We start from the raw sequence: 25,687 nt of genomic DNA, 5'->3' as shown, positions 1-25,687 counted from the left end.
AAGTATCAGTCATGTCATTTAAAGTAGAGGTATGACAAGATACAGGTATGTTCAATAAGCTGTGTACAAGTTGTAAATTGTAAATGATAACAATTGCTAGTTAGGGCATTTTCATAGGTGTTTAAGGTATTGCAATTTTTTACAATTACAGGTTTTTTTACAAGAAAGTCGTATATTAGGAAGGAAGTAAAAATGCTGGTGTTAAGAATTATTTGTGGTTGGATACTTTAAACTTTGAAGTTAACTTAAAGTTTAAGAGATTTATCTCTTTTTTAAAATCTACTGTCCTGCTTTCAGAAACAGAGATGTTAACAATATGAAAAATAAACCACATTAAATGTAATAGGCAACTAGCTGATGTAATGTTCTAATTGTGGTCATTTTATTATTGAAATATCTCATAAGAACTAGTATATACTGTTCCCTGAATATGAAAGCCAACTTTCAGGTTTACTTGTAGAATTTTCAGTCTCGAGTATTGCTGAGTTTAACTTCTATTATAGAGACTTCGGAGGTGCTAAAACACAGATTAGGTTATTTGTTTAGAACCGGAGGGTTTTTTTCATCTTACCGTTGCTACGTGCCTTGTTAGTTGAAGTAATTGTAAGATTGGATTTTTGTTCATGCAAAGTTGGGTGGATGTTTGTATAACTTTGTTTTTCACAGCTATAATCATATACGATAGTCATGACACCTTCTTTTAAAGTAATGTGATAGAATTAGGAGTCAATTACATAGCATAAATAATGAATATAAAAATCTGAATGATTTGCGAAACAAGTGGCTTATTTCTTCCTTCTTTTGTAAACTTTGAATGCTAAAAGGTATATGGAGCTGAAAACAATATTTGGCAAATGAGTTGCAAACAAAAGGGAACACATAAGCTTGCAAAAGTGATATGTAATGAGTATAAGAATCAGCTTTGGTCTTCAACATGTCTTATCCACTTAATTGTTCAAATGAAATACCTTGTCATTTCCAGGTTTCATTAGCTGCTGCTTCCATTTCACTAGCTTTGAGGGGTTTGACAGCATATGAAATAATGGTACTCAAGATATAGAAGGAATCAATTGCCTCTGACTCCATCAGTTCTCTCAGTAGGTACAAGAACCACCCTTTCACTCCAAAAAAGTACATAAATAAAATCTCTCAGTGTGGTTATCTTATGATTTTAGGTATCAAAAACAAAGTACAGCATTTACTTTACTTATATTGCTCATTTACATGGTACAGTCAAATAAAAATATGTATTCCATAATCCAAACTCAATAAAGTATTCCACTAAAGAAGCACAAGAGAATAAATCAGAGTGTCATCCGCTTTTTCTATTTAACGCTTAATCTAGAAAGGTTACTCTGATGTAGCTGAGGGTCTGCAGTGGCCGGCAAGGGCATTCATGTTGATTTTTCAAGTGAGAATGGAAGAAGGGCAAATTACTCTGATGCAGCTGAGGGTCTGCAGAGGCTGGCAGAGGCATTCATGTTGATTTTTCAAGTGAGAATGGAAGAAAGGCAATGTGGAAAAGGATAATGTAAAACTGAAGCTTTTGGTATAAAACTGTTGGCTTACATTCTGGTGAGAGATGGAGCAGTAGGATTATAATGGACTTCCACTCTCAGGAGAACGTGCATGCTTGCACGGAAGATATGGAAAGGATAATTATATTGGCTTCTGAAGTAATAGGAGCACTGTGAAAGCGAAGGAAAGCATAAAATGATATAGCAAACAACATAAATCTTAATTTCATTTAAAAAAATAATCTTTCAAGAAATAGGTAACAAGTTTCTCTAGGAAAAAAAGATTGAATAAATAAGGCGGATAGTGGCTTTTTATGCAAAAGAACAACTGTTGTTTTAATCTTGTTAGCTCAGAGCCATAGGATTTGAAATTATATCTATCCAGGTAGTAGCTGAGAGCAGTAAGACTGAAACAGATAAATGTTTCAAATGGAAAAAAAAAAAATAGTTCTTTGGAGGAATTGTTTTTTGAAGAGGCTCACCAGAGACCTCATGTAACTGGGACTAAAACACCACCCAGTTAAAAGACAGACAGTTATCCAACATAAAGAATATTGCACCCAGTCTAATAATGTTGCAGATTTCTAAGGACTGAGAACGTGAATTTATCATGAACGAGATGTTGGGGTTTGTGCATGATAAATTATTTTGACTAGTTCTCATTCATTAGAGAAGAATTCTAATCATGTGTTTGCGTAAGTGTGCAAATATGAAAATGAGAAAGTTAGAAGTGGAAATTCCTTTTTCAAAAATCTTGATCTAGAAGCCATTGATCAATAAAAAAAAGGCCAGTTTGGGATAAAAGCCTAACCTACATTAAGAAATAACATGAAAGCAGAAACTAGAAATATAAACACTTATAATAATTAATGGAAAAGAGAGAACACATACAGAAATCAATACAAGAATATGAAGTGTAGAAAATTGGAAATAGAAACTAAGTATACTAGGTAGAAGCCCAAGTCTCACAATGCTCAGAATAATGGGAATTTCTCTTTTGTATTATTAATAAAAATGTTTGTGTGAATGGTATTGAACTATTTTTAGAAAGATGCAGAAAATACTGTGTTTGGAATTAGGAAAAAACAGAAATTAATAATTTAGTCACATAGCTGTAGAACATGAAGTACTCCCCATCTGGTGTAAATAGTTCTCTTCCAAGGGTCCTGAAAGAATTGGCTGTGGAGATCTCTGGGCTACTGATAGTAAGTTTAATGAGTTTAGGGACTCAGGGAATTCAAGAATATTGGAAGAGCGTAGGTGTTGGAGTACTGGTTTGAAAAGGAAAGCAACGTTGACCAGGTAACTAGATTTTTATAAAAATCACAGCGTTGGAGAGGATTCAAGAACTCATTTAGCTCCCCACCTCTGCCCTAAGGCAATATGAGATCAAAGACTGACAGACCTGGTTTCTACCTAACATGTCTTGAAAGCCTCCTATAGTGGAGATGCCCTTACTTCCCAAGTAGTCTCAGCTATCCCTTTTCTTTACAACTGTAGAACTAATAAGGATTTTTCTGAAGTCTATCATAAAACTCTTCTTGCTGTAATTGAAATCCCTTCTTCCTTTTTTTGGCCATTGACAGAGATGTAGAGAACAGACTATTCTCATTTGCCATAAACAGCCTTTTACATGCTAGAAGATTGTTAGTGGATAGTCTTTCTAATGTAACCTCCAAGGCAAGTTACTCCAGTACACTCAGACTTTCCAGAGCATAGATCCTGTTGTTCCTGCTGCGCTCCAGTTGTGTCTTTGTGACAGATCCAGGCATCTTTTGAAGTAAGGCTCTGAAAAGTAGACACAGCGCTGCTGTTAAAGGCTTACAAATGCTGAAGAGAGAGGAAAATTTACTCTATATATTTAGCTGGTTAAATCCTGTTTGTTTATCACAGTCAAACAGCATTGTCCCTTCTTTGTTTATTGTATGATTTGCAATGACTCCTATATACTTTCCCTGCAGAATTGCTATCTAGACAGGTGCTTCTCATCCTTTATTACTGCAGCTCATTAATCTTGCCTAAACCAGGTAGCTGTTGCATGCAAAATAATGGAAATGCTGGAAAAGGATTCAATTGATACATATATAATGAATGCCAGTTCATTTGTTTCATGGAAAACAGGCCTGGTCAAAAATTTCAACCATTTAAATAATTTTTCCCGGTTAATTATATGTTAATTGCCCAAGGTAAGTTTCTTATTGCATATCTCCATCTTCTTTCTGTCTTCCTGAAGCAGACAAGCCACAGTGGTAATATGTTTTGATTTTTTAAAGTATGACAAAATATTGCGAAGAGTTCTGACAGTAAAAGGCTTATCAAATATTTTAGTAAATATTTTTTAAAAATCTGAGATCTAAGAAACCTTAAAATAGTTTTCAGTGCCTGTTAAATCACAGAGTTTGAGATATTCCTTATACACTATTTGAAATTCTAACTGGTCAACATTTTTCATTAGTAAGATGGAAATAAATATAAAATCAATAGCTGCTGAAAGAGTATTAAGTAAATAAAGAAAGAGCATGTACAGACAGGGAGCAGCCTTCATCGCTTAGTAAAGGTTAGCTCTTAAAATAAAACTTGTTTTAATGTAAACAAATGGATCTTTGTACATTCAAGAACAAAAATGCAACTGAAACTGAAAAATGATGAAAGGAGTGATTCTGAAAAGTACAGTAATATCGATAGACTAATAACTGCCTATGAGTGCAATAGCGCAGTAAAATATGACTTCTGATATATATGATATAAAAATAGGCAAGCTTCTTTATGTTAATGTATATTGTCAGAAGGAATGATTTCAGAATGCTGCAGGTGATGCTATTTTAAAAATGAAAAAGACCATAAAACCTGAAAAAAACCCTGTAGACACTCAGAAGAGAGCAACAACTCTCTTGGGGGCTGGGAGTGAGAGACTTAAGAAGCTCGATATGTTTGTCATACAAATAAAAACTAATTGCAGTCAGTAAGTAAGTTCTCAGAGGAAAATAAGTGCCAGTTTTGCCTGTTTCTGGGCATCATCTGTAATGTCTGCCTACCCATCTGGAAGCTACTGAAACTTTTCATCTTTTATTTGTGTATCTTTTACCTAGTGCAGTGGAGAGATTCTGCACACAGCACATCCATACTTCCTGACGGCATGGTGTATGTTTGTGGGTGAAGCCACAGAACAAATAGGGCAAATGTGCTGCAAGGCTAGTCAGGAAATGTTCTCTGCTCCCAATGCAGGCACCTGGCAAGTCTCTGCTGACCCAGCCATTGTCACCTGGGTGGGATGTGCTGGATTGAGCCGGGCTGCATCTTGCCAAATTGTCTGCTTTTGAGTCTCAGCATTTTTTCTTGGGCTTTTTCTGCACTGGTATTTTTCTGCAGCTCCTGGAAATACTGCTATTGTCTTAAAAAAATAATGTCTGGTCATCGTTCCTTGCAAATCTTTTGCTTACCTACTGTAGAGGTTACAGTGAAATGTGTTATTCCATAATGACTGGGAGGATAGGCTGACCTATTCTGACATCGGACTATGATTCCATGAAGTAAGTTGGCTGAAATCCTTTTTTTCATTTAAAACCGTTAAGTTAGATTGTCTGGAGAGGTATAAAGAAAGAAGAGGAGGAAAGACCTAGTGAAATGAATGGTTAGAAGGCTTTTTCCTTGGTTGTACATGCAAGATTGTAGAGTTCATCTTCAGAACTGTATTTTGGAATTAAAATTATAATTCTACACTGTCAGTCCTTGGAGCTCTGCTCATCATAATTTTAAATAAAACAGTTCCCTCAGGACCAGGCAAAACCTATGAAAAGATTAATTTCAATTGTAAGGTCTAATAATAGCAATGTAAGATCTATTAAAAAAAAAAAGGGAACTGGAGCTCAGTATGGCATAATGAGTTATAATAATGCAATTTCTATAAAAGCATGTACTGGAAAACAAGCTAGACACAACTGCACAGTTCATACCTAGAATTTAACTAAAATAATAGATTTACAGCTGTATGTTTAAGTCTGTAAATTATTGTTGGGCAAGTAACAGTATCCCTACGCTCAGTTATTTAAAGAAGGACATGCAAATTGAGTGGTTTTGGTTTTTTTCTTATCCAAAGAGATTTTTTTAAAGGGTGTTTGAGCTCCTTTTGAATCGTGACAAAACTTTGTAATGGCAGATCTACACTTTCTACTCTTATTCACTCTGCAAGTTTTACTCTCTATATCACCACAAAAAAAATGGCTATTACAAGGGGATATTGAATGTCAGAAATGTGACAAACGTTTGTTAGTAGCAACCAATTTCTTTATAGCATTTTTCATATTTTTCGTAAATATTATCAACAGAAGTCTCAGACACTTTTTTCTTGGCTGCTAATGGCATGTCCATAATGACCGCGTCTCATGAAGTCTCATTTAGGAGGAAAGGGGCTTTTATGGCATTTATGTGCATAAATATGTAAATGTATGGACAAGGGTCACTAAATATAGCTTCCAGCTTCCATGAATTTTTATGGAATTTTCTCATTTTAAGCTTCATATCTATTGTGTCCACCCTCTCTTTTTAGTCTCTTTGCCTGCGAATTTTCAGTTCATTAGGAACTTTCAGTATTCTACAGTCAGAGGAGTAGTGCTCATTCCTGTATGTAATTCAGATGTATACATATGGGCATTCCTCTTAGTCTGGATTTTTTTTTTTGACAGGATGAATTTCCTGCCAAGGAGCTGCAATTTGGAAGTTTCTTGGCAGGGCAGATTTGTCTGCCATCAGGTCTGTGCTGCTGGGGATTCACTGCTTCTTAATTACCTCATTTAAAGATAGCTTGAGTATCTCTGTCCCACACTGAAGTCTACCATGTAGATATCGCCAAATCATTGAAGCGTGTGAGGATTTTATTACTTTATCCCTGTCCTCATTGTTATAGCTGGCCCTGTTGGTTTCACTGCTTTACTGGGCTTTATATTCCTTTGCCATAAACATAATGTTTCCTTGATCTGCCAGTATTTGTAAATTTTTCATTGATAATTGTTTTATGTCTTATTTCCAAGTATTGGTGGAAAGACAGTCTTTTAATTTATGATTTTCCTTTCTGACTCTGAAGGTAATAACATTCTAATTCTCATTAGTAGTTGTTTGATTGTTTGAATTCTGCAGTTTGAAGTTCATACAGATCTGGTGGATATAGGTGAGCATGTGTGAGAATGCAATATGCTTTATACAAAAAATGTATCAAAAATTGTGTTTTAACAAAACTCAGTTATTTAATGGGGATCATTTAGTAAATGTATACAAGAACTATTATTAGATAATGGTTCAACTAAATTTAACCTTAGTGTAATTTCAGTGATGAATTTACTCAAGTTTTAATTTTTTTAATGTATAGCTTTGAGTTTTCAAGTAGTACTTGATTAATTCAGGCAAGGAATTAATTAATTCAGGCCCCACTGAAGAAATGAATTAGTTTTACTTCTTATATTTTGTGTCTTGTTCCTTGGAAGTATTAGTTTTGGATACCTGAATGATGTTTATTAAATCATGATCCCACTAGCACAGAAAATGTAAAACTGAAACCGCACTTCAAGCCCCAATGCTGTTTGTAGAAACAATTTATGTTGCAGATTCATACACTTTGCAGTAACATAGTGTTTTTCATTTGATTATTTATTTAATTCTGCATTAAAGAATTAAAATATCACCAGAATAGCTCTTGATAAATAGCAGCATATAAGGTAAGCTGAAAACCAAGTATATTTACAAATAGCCCGTGTTTGCTGGGTGGAGAGAGGAGGGAAGAAAACAAATTCCTAAGATGAACTGAAATATTCTCAGAAGTCAGCTGAACATTTGGTCTTTGCTATGAAAAGGAAATGTCTATATGCAGTGGCTTAATTTTTTTTGGAGGTGGCAGATCCCCCAATACGTTATAACTTTACATAGGCTACTGTGTCAGAGGAGAAACACTTCTGACTCTTCAACAAGAGTATGGCAGCCTGCTGCAAATAGAGATGAGAGCTGTAAATCACAGCTTCATAAGTAAACAGAAGGCAGCAATAGTCTCAGTGGGGATAGCGATTCCATTTTTTGGAAGTAAAATAGGGCTTGTAAAAAGATGTTTCATTCATCTTCAAGGTATTCACAAAGCTTCATGAACTGGTGGTGAAGTGATGAAGAAGTGGAGAGCAGAATACTCCCCTTTGTTGAACATTCTTTTTAAAATGTCATTAGTTTTTTCAAATAAATCATTAAACTTTTATTTGGTTAATGCTGAGCTTGTTACAGGACTGTAAATTTGCTGATAAGACTATTTCAGTTTTAGGTCAAAAGGCAACATACATTCAAATAAAGGGGAACTCTAATTGCTGCTAATACAAAAGACAAATGAAGATGCTAGGTCAAGTTTACTCTAATAAGCTGGCAAGTTCACACACTTTCCATGCCAATGTACCTTTTCTATAAGGCAAAAAAATATGACCTGGCTTCTGATGATATGATATACCGCTTTATAGAAACACATTATAGATAGCTGTACATTGATTGTTTGGCTAGGTAAGAGGTGGAAGATGGTGTGCAATAGTTTAAAAACCCCAAATGTGTGAATAATGATGTCATATTCCAAACCAAAAGCTTCATTTTTCTCCATTATTTAATCACCCAGAGAAGAACTGGAATTTGTGGGCTGTAAAGTGGAACTGAGCATCCAAAATGCAATAACTTCATAATTAGAATAAACTGCCCTATACAATGCTTAGTTTTATGTTTAAATCCTAATTTACATTTTTTTAAATTGGAGGTTCAGCTTAAGCAATTCCATTAGAGGGCAGTAATATATGTAGGTACAATGTCTCATGTACTAAATATTTAGTTTACAATCAGCTGCATATCACTGAGCTGTGTTCTGTATAATTTTTGCATTATTAGTGAAATTATGAGAAAAGTGAAACTCATGTAATTTAACATTAAAATAATGCAGAAACATTTTGTAATGTACAAGTATGATAATGCACATACTGTCACGTATTAAAAAAAACATAATGAATATGGCAGGAATTATGCAAAACATATGTAGCAGCTTTCAGCATTGGGATATTCCAGCTAAAATAGTCAACTCTAAAGCTATTAGTCTTCCTGTGTTCTTTCTGAATTATATAGTTTATATATTGTATAACTTTATTTCTGGTAAGTTGGTGGGGTTTTAGAAAACATCTTACTTTTGAAACTGTTTTTCTTTATTAGCTTTAGCGCTTAAGTCCTCATGCAGACCCTCTAAGTTTCTGGGCAAGGGATTGCAGATATATGCATGCTTATTCAGACAGCTTTTAATGATTATGCATCGGTAGTGTATTGTGATTTGGCAATGATTTCTGCAAAAGATTTAGGTTTCGTATGAATTGTATCTTCTGAGACATATGACAATGCAATATAAGCCATGGAAGCCTAAAAGTTTAAATTCTGGTTTTATTCACACTCATACCTGGCTGATATGGCAGGTTCAATTAATATCAGTGTAATACTTTACTATGCTGTATATGTCTAATCCAAGCAATATTGCAAACGTGCCCTTTCTTTTTTTTTTTTGTTTTCAGTTGTGTTACTTGATACTACAGCTGCCCTTGGAGAGCTAGCATGGAAAACATTTCCTTTAAATGGGGTAAGTTGCTTGCCATTTTGTTGTTATTCTCTTGATTTTTGCATTCTGCCACTCTGGAATTTAATACCTATTACACTTGGGTGGATATTCTTGTAATGTAGACTTGTCAGAAAGATCTTAATTGTTCTAAGGGCTGGAGCAGCCTGTGTTGTAAGTAGGAATAACAAATGAGAGAATGACGTGAGTGCACATTATTATGCCCTGCTCTTGCTCTTCTGTGTATCAAGGATCTGTCTTACTTGAAATCTGGTTCTAACCGTTACACATCATAAAGTTCTATATTAAAAATTTCTGTGCTGCAGGACTGTGCTATGATTACATTTTTGTGAAATAAAAGTATTTTTTTTACAAAGCTTTAATGATTTAAGGGAGAATTAATACAGATTTTAGCATCTAGTAAACTGCTGTCAGGTCAGCTAAATGAGAAAAACTTTACAAATATGTTAATGTCATTAAGCCAGTTTACACATTTAGAGAAAACACCTAAATAGTTTTGTTTTTTTGCCTGCACTGACCATTCTAGATTAAAGTTTGCTATTCCAGTTTAATGTCTTACTCTGCTGTTAGTACAGATTGCCGGAAGGCGCTTGACATTTGTGCAGGGCCCAAAGTATTAGAGGTGTCTAGTATAGTTGGAGATGGTGTGGTCAGGTGAGCATGGGGAAGAGGAGTATTTTTACTCTTTGAAGTTCAACCATGAGTGCTTTTCCAGTGGCTACATTTACAAAATCCGTCTTCTCTTTCCACCCAGCTAATGCATGCACCAGAGAGGCATTTGTAGTTTTAATTTTAAAATTAAGTGTCAGTATACTGGAGCATTTAAGACCTATTGAATCAGCTCCTAGTTCTGATGTCACTGTACAAATGGTATATTGCTCATTTTTATATTAACTGGCACTGTCTTTTAATTCCTGTGTATAAGGCATATAATTACTTGATTCCCTGAAATAAGCTCAGAAAATACAGGTTTTCTGAGTGAAAAAAATCTGGTTTCATTTTTAGTTATTTTATGTCTTGTGTTCTGTTGGAGGAAGTAGAAATTGTCTGTCTTCAGCACCCTAATAAATCCTTTTTTGTGAAATGCCTTACGCATCTCTGCCCTCAGGGATTTCAAGCAAGGTGACATTTCTTAATCTCAGCTTATTTCCAACTTTATAGATTACTCTTTGGGGGGTTTTTCCAGTTCTTTGTATTCCTAGACATCATTTCAGTCTGTTACAAATATGTCTGTGCCTTGCATTTTATTATGCAGTCTCATGCAATCTGAGTTATAATTCTGAAGGTTTTATTTCCTTCAGAAGTCATAGTCAAAGCAAATACTGTCATACACTATGATGAGAAAATACAGTGAGGAATTATTGCTTTAACAAAAAGCAAATACTGCCATATACCATGATGAGAATTAGAAATTTTTGCTTTAGCTTTGTGATGAGCTGCGTTGACTTGAAAAAGGAGGCTATCGTTTGGAAAGCACATAAGATATAATTTTGGTTATTCTTTAAATTCTTAAAAGCTTTGGTTACTCTGGTAACAGTAAACGTAATATAGAAGCATAAAACCTCTTTCCTTCAAAGCTATTATGACATGTCTATTTCAGTTGGTCGTACATACCATTAATAGTATTTTTGCAGCATATGACATTTTTAAGGTGTCTTAGGACACAGCAAACAATTTTGCTGTGTTTTAAGAATTGGTGGTACTAACTAGAATACAAGGAGTTTATATTTGAGACAGTACTTGGATTCAATTATTAGAAAATTTCCCAAATAAGTAAAATTTGGTTGTAAAAAAGGTAGCTAAATATATGGGACAAGAGTGGTTTGTAGCAAGAGGAAAGCATACAGAATAAGGCTTTTGGAGGCACAAAACACGTAGAAGAGGCTAGAATAAAAACTGCGAGAGGAACTGGGTAAATGAAGTATGGAGAGGTAGTTAAGAGAAGTGTTCATGGACTGTTAACTCTGGAAGAAAATATGTGTCTAAACTGTTGATTAATTAATCTGAGCTGTAAAGGATACGGATTGATGTTCATTACAGCAAAGAAGTTCTTGAACAAACCTTTTAGGAAGTTGTACAGGTAAGAATACATGATTTGGAGAAGCATGATCCATTTAAGAAAGGCTAAAAGTCTTGGGTCACATACAGCAGGAGTTGACTGGATATGCTGACAAACACGGCCCTCCAATTCTCACAGTGGAATGAAGGAATATGCCATAGGAGAACGTTTCAGGAAGCATTGCTGTGAGCAGTAGGAACTAGTGGCAATGTGGCGTCTCTGAAACGGTGCAGAGAGAAGGGACGAGCTAAAGCCACAAAATAAACAACAGACAGTGGCTTGTATGAAGTGAGAGTTATTGCTCTCATTCACTGAGAGTGAACTACTATTTAAAATAGATGCTTGCTGATTATTCAGAGTTGGTTTCATTCTGACAAATGCCATTAAAATATATCAAATGTACATTTTGGGTTAGATATTTGATAATACTGAAAAATTGCATAAAGCTTTTAAAATATGAAGAATTACATTACTTTGGCTTATAAACTATTAAAGATAACTAAAGTTAAAAACTAAACAAATGCACTTTCAAACTGTTTCTGTTTAAGTTATTCTGGGATCTGTTTATGCAAAGGTAAGAAGAAAATTGAGCTTACAAGTGCTCAAGTGGTTAACAGAATATGACTTTTGTATGCTCCTCCATGTTACTTTTGTGTGCAGTCTTTGAAACAAAAGGTCAGTGTTCATGTTAATTATTACTTGATTCTGATAAAAATGTAAGGCAAAATAATGCTTTAGAGATTAGCGAATAAATACTATTAGAGTTACTGATCTAGTAAAGAATGGTAAAACTGTTGTCTCCTAAATCTTGTCTGAACATCAGAGATGCTGTTTCATGTCCACAATGCCACATAATCTGAGTTACTTATCTGTCCTAATATGAATCAGAATACGACAGAAATATTACTGTGATTGAGGATATCACTGCAGAAGTAAGAACGTATTTTGTCCTGTGATCGGTACATTGGCATTTTCCCTTTTCTTGGAGGAATGACAAGTTTTGGGTTGTTTGTGCTTTTGATGGAGATTTTTCTTCAGATACTGTGTAAATTTTACATTTACTACTACTACTACTTTAATCCAACATTTTTCTTTTATTTTTTTCCAAAAATAAGTATGTGTGTAGTGTTTACACGTGTAAGAAAAATGACATTGACATAGTTACTACACTGAGGAACATTTTTGAGGTTAGGAGAATGTGATGCTAGGTTTTCTTGAGACTATGACATTAACAGAAGTCATTAATTTACTGACATACTGAGTCACAAAGAGTATTTTCGTTAAATTAAATAACAACTGAAGTATTAATGCTTGGGATTTGGGTAATACTGAGTGTGCCTTAGGTAGAGTGAAGTAGGAGAAAAAAATAGGAGGTATTCTGTTGGAATTTGCAAACCCTTAACCTTTACCTCCCAGATTTTTTATTTATAGTAGATTGATAATGTAATTTTTGCAAGCATGCAGCAGTCTTAGTAACCTCTAGAGGTACATGTCCAAGCAAGTAAAGACACAATACAGTAGTTTTGCATGTGGCATTTGTATGCAATCCCATCCTTTAGCTGCAGAGGTGAGTCATGCACAACTGTGTTGTCCATTCCTTGGTAATATATGTGATTTTATTTTTTCATTTTCTTCCCAGTTATTTGTACAACCATCCTGAAGCACAAAATGCAGTAGTTTTTCTAAAAAAAAATGAAGTATTTATTTGCTTGTCAGATTTTTTGCTTGTACTTTGAACAGGTAATAAATTAAGTGCTTAGAGCTACAAAAACGGAGCGTAAAACATTAGTATCTTTGAGGTCAGTAGAACCAGCCTTTGTTGATTAAGTTCCAATTTAGCTTCTTAGTGATGAGCTGTATAAAATTTCTACTTTAATAACGGACACATCTGATACTTCCTCTGTTCTTTGGGCTATAGTTCTAAATGACCGATTGATTTATGAAAAAGCATGTGCTATGGAATGAAAGTAGATCTTTACTCAACAAACTGTCACTCCCTAACCTTGAAAAAGCAGAACAAGTTGTTTTTTCTTTTTTTTCAATTGTTACAAAAAATGGGAAAGAACCTCTTCCTAGGTTTCCAAAGAGGATGTGAATATGAGCCAGTGGGCAGGCCAGTTGAGTTTATGTGAACCATTATCCAGGGTTCCAGCTGAAGTTATTTTGCTGACCTTGGGGACAGGATTATTTATTTAGGTTTTGTCACTACAGCCTGTGATGCTACTATGACTGTTAGAAGGGCAGGGTTTTTTTCTGGGGGATTAAGCTTTAAGTGGTTAATAAAGTTTTAAAAATTAGGGAGGAATGGTAAAAAATCCGAAGGCCGAAGTGAAATTTGGTGGTCCACAACCTTTGCTTATCCATTAGCAGCAATGCTAATAAAATAATGTACCGTGGGCAACTACAGTTGTTGTTTTTCTCCTTCTGGCTTCAGTGCAAGATTTTGTCTTAATTATTATTTATTTCTCATTGCATTAGGCAGTGTAACACAATTTTGTGAGTAAAGTTTGATCATGAACTATGGTTTCGAGACTGCTGTCATAAGGGTCTGTCTTTTCCTCATTAACTTCTGCCATAAGTACTGCTACTTAACTCTAAGAATGCCTCCTTTTTCATGAGAAGAATCTACTTTGCAACTGTTAATTTGGAATCTGGTGGTTTTATTTGAAGAAGAAAATTAATCACTGGAAAATATTTGCTTCCAATATTAATCTAAATTTTAACTTGTATGTGGCCACTTCAAAACCTCCAAAGATATTTTAAAATTAGCGTAAAAGAAGGGCAAGGTGACTCATAACAGAAGGCTGTGGGAAATTATTTACACGTGGCAGGGGCTTGTACAAGCTACCTTGACTTGTCATAGTAGGCAGAATGTATAGCCTCAGCAGTTAAAAGCCTACTAGAAGTCCTCTAAATTATTTGACAGCTCTGTGAGTGATGGAACTATTTTAATCCCAGTTCCTGCAGTTATTTGGACAGCTTCCTTGTCAATTGGTAATTTTGCTAGTGATTATTCACAGAAGTAATTCTGTTTTAAATATCTTCTTTCTTTGGGGGAACTTTTTAAGACTTTTAATAACTGTCACTAATGTACAGTTTTTTTGGGGAAGGGGTTCCTTTATGAATTTGTTGAGACTGATCTTGTCAAAGTACTGATTTTTTTTTTTCCCTACCAGACCAATTGATTATTTTACCCTCACTGTTAAAATAATTGTTTTATGGTATATGCATCAGCCAACAATTCACTTTTTAGTTCCTTCTTAGCTAAGTAGAAGGCATTTCTATAGTTTACGGTAACACATTTTTGAATGGCTGAGTACTGTTTGTCACCAGTACTCACTACTCTTTTTTACGTTGTCATCGAAGATGATACTAGGGTTTTCCAGTCACAACCTGCAAAATTTCTTTCAATGTAGCTGCATTCATCTTCACTTTCAGTTTTTGACTGATAACTCTCCAGGTGATTGGGCGAATATGTCTTGGAACATTCTTACGCAATACTTCAGATTTTTAACTGCTAATTTCTTAAGTAGATTGATAATTTTTTCAAATTCTCCTAATTTCCTTTGAAATCACATAAAACTGAAACACTTCTAAAGAAAGAGAGGGCAACTTAGGCCCATTCCTTTACTAAAACTATCAATAAACAAAGCAATTTAACTTGAAAAAAGAACAAAGGAAGAAAGTATGGCTTTACTGTGTGAAATGATAATAGAAATTATCAAATTCAGATTTAGGCATAACACATGCAATACCGTAAGAAGGAATATAAGACGAGAGAATGATAAATAAAAGAGAACAGAGCAAGTCATGTCAAATTGGTAAAAGGTAGCAAGATAAGCAAGTAAAACATAAGCAAGTACCTGAGTTCTGAGACTAAGATGTGTTTAGTGAAATCACCAATGCACAGACAGTGAGGTTAGTGCGTTAAACATGCTCAGGTAGCAGTATGGTATCATAAGGAAAAGGCAGGAAGAGTATGCTAGATATGGTGATGCTCAGTATCTGTAATTTATTTCTGCATTTCATGGTTTCTTGTTATTTACAAGCAAAGAACTACATTTTGCAAATGATAACAATACATTGTAGAGATTATAGCATGAAAGAAATGCAAGTCTCCTAACTGTAGTTCTCAGTGAGACATTTGGATTTGTCTATGAAATAGAAAACAGATAAATTATGTGTATTTGTAAACACAAATTTGCATATCCTCATGGTCACTTGATTTTAAGGATGACTATGATTCGAACATTTCATATAGCAATGTGAATTACAATATCATCAGTACTTCTAATATTCACTTTTAATACTGTAACTATTAGAATTCAATAAGTATTTAAATTCTTTATGACCAGAAGGAACAATTCATCAGATCACACTTATATCAGAGGCTGTAAGATTTCATGCCTTGCCATTGCGTTTACTCAGTAACAAGTATTTCACTGGCATATATCTTTTTAAAAGTCATCAAGGAACCATAATTTCCCCTAGTAATTTGTTCTATCAATTAATTAGTTCCTACTACCCGATTCTTCCCTCTCAGTCTTGTACTGTTCCTAAATCAGTAAAGTCCTTTGTTGCTCCTTCTATTTCTCTGAAGTTCAAATTATTATAATCTGTACTTGAATATTGTAAATTACTTTTAATTATCCATCTTGTGACACCTAACAGAATGGCTTAAAAAAGTCACAGCATGTTATGTTCACTAAACCATCTTTATAAACATAGCTTAAGGTCAGGATCTAAGAGTTGAGTGAGATATTTTAGGGCATATGTAGTGGCTTGACCTCAGCTAGCAGCTTTGTCTGTGCCCACTCCCTTGCTCAATCCCTCCCAGCAGGATGGTGGAGAGAATTGGAAGGGCAAACACTTGTGGGTCAAGTGTTTGCCCTTCCAAGATAAAGGTAGTTTAGTAAGTAGAGAGTGGGAAATAAAGTGATGCAAAGGCACTCATTCACCACCTCCCACCAGCAGACTTATGCCCATCCAGCCTCCAAGCAATAGCTGCTTTGAAAAAACTACCACCACACCTCCTGCAGCTTGACTGCTGAGAATTACATTTTATGGGATCCCTTTTGTCACTCTGTGTCTCCTGCCCACTCCTACCTTACTCCTTGAGAGGGCAAAGTGTGAGAAACAGAGAAGGCTTTGATGGTGAACAAGCACTGTTCAGCAACAGCTAAAACACTGATGTGATACCAACACTGGTTTGGACACCAGTCTAAAACACAGCACTATATGGACAGCTATGAGAAAATTAGCTCCATCCCATACAGACCCAATAAACATAATTAAAATTAGAATTCTATAAAAGTCAACAGCAAAAATGTCAATACGAAAAAAAAAAAGACTTCTGTCTAAAGGTGTTTCTCTTTTACTTCAAGGAAATCATCCACTCATAGAATTGTTTGAGTTGGAAAAGACCTCTAAGGTCAAGTCCAGCCATAAACCATGTCCCTAAGTATCTCTCCTACACATCTTCTAAATACTTCCAGGGATAGTGACTCAGTCACTTCGCTGAGCAGCCTGTTCCAATTTTGATAACCCTTTCAGGGAAGAATTCTTTCCTAATCTCCAGTCTAAACCTCCCTGGTGCATCTTGAGGTAATTTCCTCTTGTCCTGTCACTGGTTACTTTGGAGGAGAGACTGACACCCACTTCGCTACAACCTCCTTTCAGGTAACTGTAGGGAGCATTAAAGTCTTCCCTCAACAACCTCTTTTCCAGACTAAAGAACCCCAGTTTAATCAGCCATTCCTCATAAAGCTTGTTCTCCAGCCGCTTCACCAGCTCTCTGGATACACTTCAGCACCTCAATGCTTTTCTTGTAGTGAGGGGCCCAAAACTGAACATGGTATTTGAGGCACAGCTTCACCAGTGCCAAGTACAGGGGCACAATCACTTCCCTACTCCTGCTGGCCACACCTTATCCAAGCCAGGATGCTGTTGGCCTTCTTGGCCAACTGGGCACACTCTGAATAGTCTGTGTAACACAGAGCTACAGCTGTGTGGACGGATGTTGCAGAATTGGCAAGAAGCAACATTTTAACTAACAACTGAGGACATTTTTGAGATGAAATGCATCCAAAAGTCTAAATTCTTCCCTCTATTACAGCATTCCACTGCAATAAAGATGTGTAGTTACATCTATGAAAGCTCACCAGCAGGATTTCAGAGGTGTCACAGAGGCTGTGGTTTTAATAACAAGTTTAATAGAAGGCAGAGATTTAGCTGTCGGAACATTCAACAGGGGTGAAGGAAAAAGAAGGGAGCTAATCAGATTTTCACACATATGGGGAATTTACAGAGATGATATTAAGAAAAATATTTGAAGTCACATATTTGAGCCGTAATTTGGACATGATCAGACACCATGCTCTGCAATGCCATATTAAAATCCTTTTTGAAGGTCAAGACATCTTGTATGGGGGAAAAGGTAGGTTGAAGGGTATTTCTTTTGAGATAAATGTCCATCTGCAGGGATTAAACAATTAAGTATATCCAAGATGTAGTTAAATGTCTAGGAAATCTTTTCTAAAGGATTTGCTGTTGCTAATATGAGATGACTTGCATGTAGGAGTCAAGTTTCCATGTTTCTTTTATGGGCCTCTCTCAGAATATAAGAGGTTTTATTGAAAACTGTCTATCCCTGGGACTGTCACTGATTACAGATTTGATGGAAGATAGTTATTGACAAAATAAACTTTCGTGTTCTTATTTGGGTATGACAGACACATTTGGGCTCATTTGATCTTGCCACTGTGCAGTCACAGTTCTAAAGCATCATAGGTTAAGCAATGAGATATAATTTGCTGTAAATTAGAAAAAACCCTCTCTTATAGGAAAGCAGATATAATGGAGGATTATAAACATATTTGAATGGTTCAGTACAGAACCACTGCATTCTTAAATAGTAATCTGTAATAGATTTACATACTGTGTAGTAAGCCTGAACTTTATGATAGTAACGTTGCATATGCTTTTGGCATTGTTTTTTCCATTCTGTTTAACTTAGATGGTGTTGTATACAAATATATTCCTCATAAAGCCAAAATTTCCTGTGTATAGCTGTAACCATGGGCCATCAGTGAAGCAGAAGCATTTTTATTACTTATTTATTATAAGAGGATGATCTCTTACCAGAATGTCAGTTTAGGAACTTGTCATCTTCTTTTCATCCTCCGTAACAATTCAAATATTTGAGACATGGCAACATCTGTGTTGAAGACACAAAGCTGAAATTCAAGCGTTTTAACCTGATAATGTAACAGTATGACCCTTAATGAGGTGGGCTCTCTATTGGCCAAGATCAAACTTCCACAACATCCTCCTCACACCAAAATATTCTTTGCTTTCTTGCTTGACTACATGCTTTCACGACCTCATGACCATTAAGGACTCTGTTGATTTTTGAGTTCTTTTAAATCACTTTTGAGTAGCTTTGGGAGTATAATAAAGAAAATCGGAACAAATGAGGCAGTATCATAATCCTTGATGCAGGGAAGTGCTATTTAAAATACCAGCATTTTTTTTTCCCCTTAAGAATCTTTATTTATGCTTTAGTTAGGATCAGTTCATGCACTTAGTGCCCAGAAACTGGCAAGCAGCAAATGTAGAACTACTTACTTCATTTTTTTTAGGATGTTTAAAGTACCTTGTGTAATGCATATCCTTTATTGCTAATGAACAAAGAAAATGTGTTATATTTCAGTGTGTATTGTATATTATATAGCAAAAGAGAGTGCAGAGTGGCAACACATTTGTGGTTTTTGTTGTGTTTCTCAACGTAGGTATGAGAAGAAGTACTGGAGCACATCAAACACTTGACTTTTTCAGTTGTGCAGCTCTGCAAAATGTGTGCTAAATCCCATATTGTTTTTTTCAAAAATACATTGGTTGGAAGTTAAAATAAATCAAAGTACCTTACATGGTTTGCACATCTATGTACTCTGTGCATGAAAAATATCTTTTAAGTCTTTATAGGTTTCTTACTAATATCTTGCATTCAGAAGTTTGCAATATCTTGGTTTGCCAGAAAGCACAGTAAGGAAAAAGTATAATTTAGTGAAAATTAACATATTCTTTTTTTCTTTCTGTAGAGAGAATAATATTTTGAGAAGGAAACTTACTAGACTGAATGAGGAAGAATGATGAATTTGAATTGCATGGGGTATATTTTCAGCAGAATCTTTCTGGTTTATGTCAATAGGTAGATACTCTAAAATTAAAAAAAAAAAATCACTCACATCCATTCCAAATTAAATGTAATATTGTTCTGATATAATTTGGCATTCACTTTACACACACATAGAGCTATAAGGATGCATACTGAACATCTCTTTTTCTGTAACACTGTATTCTTAGAGACTAAGGACTAGTATACTGAATTCATGGGGAATACCCCCTGGAATTCCTGTGTGCTTACAAAATGGTCTCATAAATGCTTAAGTAGTTCATAAATATCTAGGTGTTCCGAAAAGCAATCTTCCTGGATTTTTCAGACACCGCAAAAATATTTTTTTGCCAAGAGAAAAAGGTAACAGTGGCAGCAGCAAAAGATGCTTCACTGTCTCAGGACAGCCACTGCTTTTTACTTATGTGCTATTGAGAGAAATAGCACATTCTCTCAGTAATTGAGAGAAATTCTAGGCAAACTACTGCTTTCCTTTTGTCTTTTTTAGTGACAAGAATAATTTCTTTTGTAAAAGTGGATCTTCCATGTGTAAAAAAAAAAAAGGAAAGAATTAATATATTCTTAATGGTTTGCCTTAGCCTCACCTTATATTAATCAGAATCAACTGCAAGTTAAAAAAAAAATCAAGCCAAACCAAAAATAACTTTGAACCAGCTTTACTTTTGAACCTTTTATAGATGTTTAAATACATTGAATAATTATTTTAAGTTACAGAAAAGTAACCTGTTTGTCAAGAAATCTCCAAGCTTGAAGCATTCTGTAAGCCTCCTTTAAATACCTAGGCACACACATTTACTGCAAATTGTAGTAAATCATTTATGTTCTGATGGTGCTTAAAAATATGGGATGTAATGTGGGTACCAACAGTTGTAACAGTTTTAAGAATAGTAAGATTGTTTATGGATATTTTTTCTACTATGCTGGAATTTTCACCATGTGGACCTTAGTACACCAATTATGAACAGTTTGCGGCATAATTAAATACTACTCTGCTTCCAAGATTTTTTTCCCTTGTGATGCTGAGACAGACTTTCCTTTTTTTTTTTTTTTTTTTTTGAAAGTGTGGGAAGGACTCTATCACTACCATTTTTTGCAATCTTAATGTTAGCTGCAGTCCTCAAGGGCTTAATACGTTTGTCTTTCTTCCTTGTAGGTAGAGACAGTTTTCTCCCTGCTTTTCCTTGCTCCATTGCTTTTCTTTTGTCTGTATTTTACCTTCTGTCTAAAGATCCCTGTTTTACTAACCGCCTCCGTGCCATTTCCTCCCTTGTCTGTGAATTCCTGCTTAAAACTCGACTAGACATGTAGGCTGTGACTCTACTGGTAGCTAAAAGATGGCCAACAATTGGTATTTAGTGAAGGAGTGTTGAATAGTGCACAGTCCTTGCCTGTTGACCTCCTCCTTGCTGTTTTGAAGTGATCCGACTTGCTGTCTTAAAGGCAAGTCTTCCATGAACTCAGGGCTCCCGGCCTTCATATGAACATTGGAGTAGCAAAACTAGGGCTGAAAAAAATACTCCAGCTGGACCGAGAGCATGGTGTGGAAGTAATTATTCTCTGCTTTGCTCTCTCTGCCAGTAGGTGTCTGTCTCTAAACCTCTGGTATATTGTTTGAGCTTGAAAAATCTTCTCTGAGAAACAGTAACATTTAAATTGTATAGCAAATGCTAGTCCAAAGTATAAAGAACTGAAAACTTCAGCTTTAAGAAGAGACACTTCAAACAGTAATTTGTACACATGATTTAATGTGCATACCCTGCAAAGGGATCCAAGCAAATACAGAGGGCTTTACCACATGGATTATGTATTTATGTAAGCAGTCATAGCAGAATTGGGTACTCTTCACATAATCCTAATAAGATACTTCAAAAAGTGGAAAATAGACAGTTTGTAGATATGTTTATTGACTGATAATAAGGAAATGGAATTACTTTTAATAATCACAGTTCTGTGAAGAACAACATAGAAAGAAACTCAGTAGAAAATCCAGGCATGTATGAATAATAATTATAACTGTTTCAGATTTAAGAGGATAATCCTCCTCTATTGTATTTAATCAAAAGAATCTTTTCCTAAGAGTTTAAAACATAATACGTGACTTGCAGAAACAAAGTGAAAGATCACAAGTGCTGTTGAGATATAGAGCAACATTTGAAGAATGCAGATGTTCTAACTGACTTTTTGTTTTGTTAAGAGAAGCATATAACCTTGAAATGAACAGAAATGGGTGATCTCACTTAGGAAAATGATACGGATTTCCTTTCGTATTTCTGGAAGCTTGATGATCTTGTGGGCTTTGTATTAGAGACAATGGAAGTTTTCCAGGGGGAACACTGAGGTAGGATGGAAGGTGGAGGTGAACCTGCCTCTTTATTCTGGGGAAGGATCTTACCAACCAGATCTGTTTAAAACCCAAACCAGTAAGACTCCCGAACAAGGCTATCACTAAATGGAGCAAATATGTATTAATTTGACTAGCAACAGTTATTTTAGGAAGTCTATTAATGTTTGGAATTCTCTAGTAGTGTTAAAAAAATGGGCATATTGCAGAATACGTAAACATAGAAAAATAACAAAAGTTTAAGTTAGCAGACACAACAGCTAAATTATATGATAATATGCCTTGTTTAGTGATTTCTCTCCATGTCAATGCTTTTTGTCAGCTTTCCATACTAAGAAGAATATTCCCAGTTTCTTAACTTTTCCTAAGGGAAAGTTCACTTTCTTTTGCTTCTTATCTAACTATTACAGAGATATTCTTGTATTATGCTTAAAAATAGTAAATCATGAAGTGGAGTGTGTAATTTATGCCATAAAAGTTGGCTAGTAATTTTCAACTTGCTGTACCATAGATGTTATGGCATACTCGTGTTGGGTCTTGGTATGTTAGAAGAATGCCCCTATTAATTTTATATCAATATAGTTTGAAAGGCTGATAGAGTTCATTAGTAAACACTAGCATAATTAAGGAGATTGTTTTGGTTCCCTGTTTCATGTAGGAGAGCTAAGGGGATTGACTTCAGCTCCCTGATTCTTGCCATGATGATTAAGGGGATTTGTTTAAACACCCCATTTCATGTGGTATAGCTACTATAAAAGGATTAGTTTTGGATTCCATTTTCACGTGGGAAAGCTAAGGGGATTAGCTGTAGCTTTTCATTCCATGACATAATGACTAAGGGCAGTTGCTTTCACTGCCCATGCAGTTGCATCAAGATTTTTCTTGCCTTTTCTCTTCTTGGCTCAGTTCTTTTCCTTTGTTCTTACTGCCCAAAGTTAATTTAGTTCAAGATTTCTGCCCTGCAATTAGGTCTGTGGCCCATACTGAACTTTTTATGCATTAAATGAAATTAATGAGAAGTAATGAAATTCGATGTGGTTTTGCTGTCTTCCTCATTGAAATTGAAATGTTAGCATTTCTTTAGATAAAATCACATGTAGGAATTACTCTAACGGATCACACTGCTGTTCTAGCTAATGCAGTATTAGATTTCTGGCAATGAACATGACCGTGACCTTCATCTATAGATGGAAGGACTGCAGAGAGTCTTGAGTAAGTCCAATGAAGTTATCACATGAGCCACAGGTAGCATCGTCAAGTCAGTGGGGCACCAAGTCCAAGCCAACAGGTACTCTGACAGGGCAGGATTTGTTAGCTAGGGCACAAAATCCTTGACTTGCGTGCTCTCAGTAACTCTCCTTATGTGTCTGCACAGCATTGCTTCTGTGAACGTACCAGTTCCAGCAGAAAAAGCTCCGAGGCCTTTGTATTGTGCAGCTAGCACAAATTAATATTTGCAAACCACTTCAAAGCAAATGAGATGTCTATATGTGTAAACTCAAAGCAAGTGCTTCATGCAGAGCTCATTAATTTATATTTTGCTATTAAGTAAACCAAGGTCTGTGCCGTGGCTTTGAAGGCAGGTGTTTCCACAAAGCCCTTCTAAATACTTGCACTTTTCTGAATCTCTGTTTAGGGAATGAACAGTTTTTAGTCAGACAAGTCCAGAAACTAACAAGCTTCTTTCTTTGACAATCTACTTTTATATCTTTTTTATTGTTATTTATTTGCATAGTGGAAGTGAAAAGCTTGAAAATTTAGGGTTTTTACCTACCAAATCACTTTAACGTAAGTCCTGTCTCTAAAGGTATAGGTATTTCTTTTGAAGTGGTGTGCTTAAAGTTAAAAATGTGTTTAAACTCTGTGAAGAGCTGATCTTGTATATCCATATTGTGTCAGAATACGTATACATGTAAGCGATTAGAAGAAAACAGATGTTGGCTTTTAGTTTAATAAGCAACAATTCACTACAGGCCTCATCCATACCACTTCCTGGAAGCAATCCCTGCCTGATGTGCACTATCCAGATGCACCATGCCCTGAAAATCTCTAGGAGTCTGATAGTTGGCAAAGACCAGAGCCACACTGGAGGCTCTGCTAGCAAATAAACGCTATGGATAATGCATCTGCGTTTGTGCCTACTACTGTAAGTACATGGTAGCCCCAGCTACTGTACTGGTACAGACATAGCCTTGGGGAAGAGCATTCTTAAGAGAATACTTGCAAAAGTCTATGCTATTTTCCAGTTTTGGTCCTCCACAGTGGAATACAACAGAACTATCTCAGCACCTACCTGCTGCCATTATTAGCTGTCAGCTCATAGGCTGGCTATTTATATTATATGTGCAGCCACTTCAGTCATATATATATATATATATATATATATATATATAGTCACCATTGTACATGAACATGAGAGATGTGCAAACAGACATACACTCCTGTTGGATTGTGCATGCTTAGATCTGGTCCACTGTACCTGTTTTGAGATTACATTTTATTCTGGTATTTCTTTCATGCTTTGTGCAGCTCAGTAGAACTCGGTATGTGAATTTGCCTTTCAGTGCTCTTACTCAGCTTTAAACTTCCAAGGCTCTTTTTCTGTGATATTTTTCCTTTTGCGTCTAAAAATATAATGCAACAAAACAATTAGGGAGAAAAAAAAAAGCTGATTTAATATGAAACATTGCACATTTTTGAAGAGAAAACAGAAAAATACAATGGAGAAGTTCTTCCAGAAACACTAATCTGCCCAATACTGTATATCTTGAACCTTTTATAAAGTAGACAGTAGTATGTTAAGACAAACATCTAGGAAACCACCTCAGTAAGAAATGAAATTCTCTGTAATGTGTTTGAGGTAGCAGTGCTATGAGAAATCTGGCTTTAACTCATGCCCAGCTGATTTACTCACAGTACAGGATCAGCATCTGATGAAGATGAAAACAACATAGATTTATTTTTTTACCTCCGTTTGGGTCAGTGCAGGAAATTTCCTGAGGGAAAATGTTTTGTTCTTCATAGTTATTTTGATTTATAAACTGAAGACTGTTTTAAAGAGTGAAAGATTTCCTTCTTTGACTGCTACAGAAGAGCCAGGATAACAGGATAAGAGTTACTGCAGTGGCTTTAATTTGTATATTCCTTCGTCATGGGTATAATCATGAATCTACAATGTCGTTGCCTGAACTAGATCATTTATAATCTAGGATTGTTGAATGCTTTATTTCTTGACTCCCTTGAGTAATGGAAATTCCTTCATGTATTTTAAAGTTATGAATTTACAATAAAATACAGTACTATGGATAGCAAATTAACCACAAGCAATGATCTAAATTTTGTGTAAGAGTAAAGCTTGAATGTTTATGTTTTTTCACTGCTATCAAATTTATGCCTTTTTGTGTAGTACTGTTATATATATATACAACACCTATGTTTTTTGCCTGCAGAGTTAGGGTTAGTCAGAAAAAAGCCCAGCACTTCAGTGAAGGCAAATTCAGGCATGGGAACATTTACTACGAGTAATTAATTGTAATTTTTTTTTAACAAAATGTCAAAAACAGGGTAATAGGACTGGCTATAATACATAGTTATAGTCAACCATATTGCATTATACAGAGAAAAGCAGCCTAGAAAGCTTTTTGGCTGTCAGGCCCAGAAAAATATTCTCGGAAAGTGTTCCATTGAAAAGAAGTTTTTTCTTTTTGATATCCCTCTCATTCTTCTCTTTACAAAGTAAATCAATTAAATATTAGTGATATGGTGCCAGTATGCAAAAAAACCCAACCTTACTATCGTTGCCATAGTTCATTTGCCAGCAACTCTTGCAAAGTTTCACAACAGAAGTTTAAAATGAGACTTGACAGTTTTTGAGAGCCATAAAAGAATGGTTTAATATTTATATGCATTGTAGTCCAAAATTTCCTAGCGTTTTAATGTTCTGTGAACTTAA

At 35.3% G+C, this 25,687-nt stretch overlaps 1 protein-coding gene across 6 annotated transcripts in view; it reads left to right on the top strand.

Moving 5' to 3' along the window:
• The window catches only part of EPHA6 (EPH receptor A6), a 482,670-nt gene that overhangs the window by 26,027 nt on the left and 430,956 nt on the right, over positions 1-25,687 (top strand). For all 6 annotated transcript variants that reach the window (XM_054081746.1, XM_054081767.1, XM_054081730.1 and 3 more), the window contains exon 2: positions 9,080-9,144. In XM_054081746.1, the coding sequence (XP_053937721.1) occupies positions 9,080-9,144 (65 nt within the window). The remainder of the gene's footprint in view (positions 1-9,079; positions 9,145-25,687) is intronic.

The sequence above is a fragment of the Cuculus canorus genome, chromosome 1, assembly GCF_017976375.1.
Source record: "Cuculus canorus isolate bCucCan1 chromosome 1, bCucCan1.pri, whole genome shotgun sequence".
Classification (NCBI taxonomy): Eukaryota; Metazoa; Chordata; class Aves; order Cuculiformes; family Cuculidae; genus Cuculus; species Cuculus canorus.
Note: the sequence above shows the minus strand (reverse complement) of the source record. Positions and strands in the feature narration are given on the sequence as shown.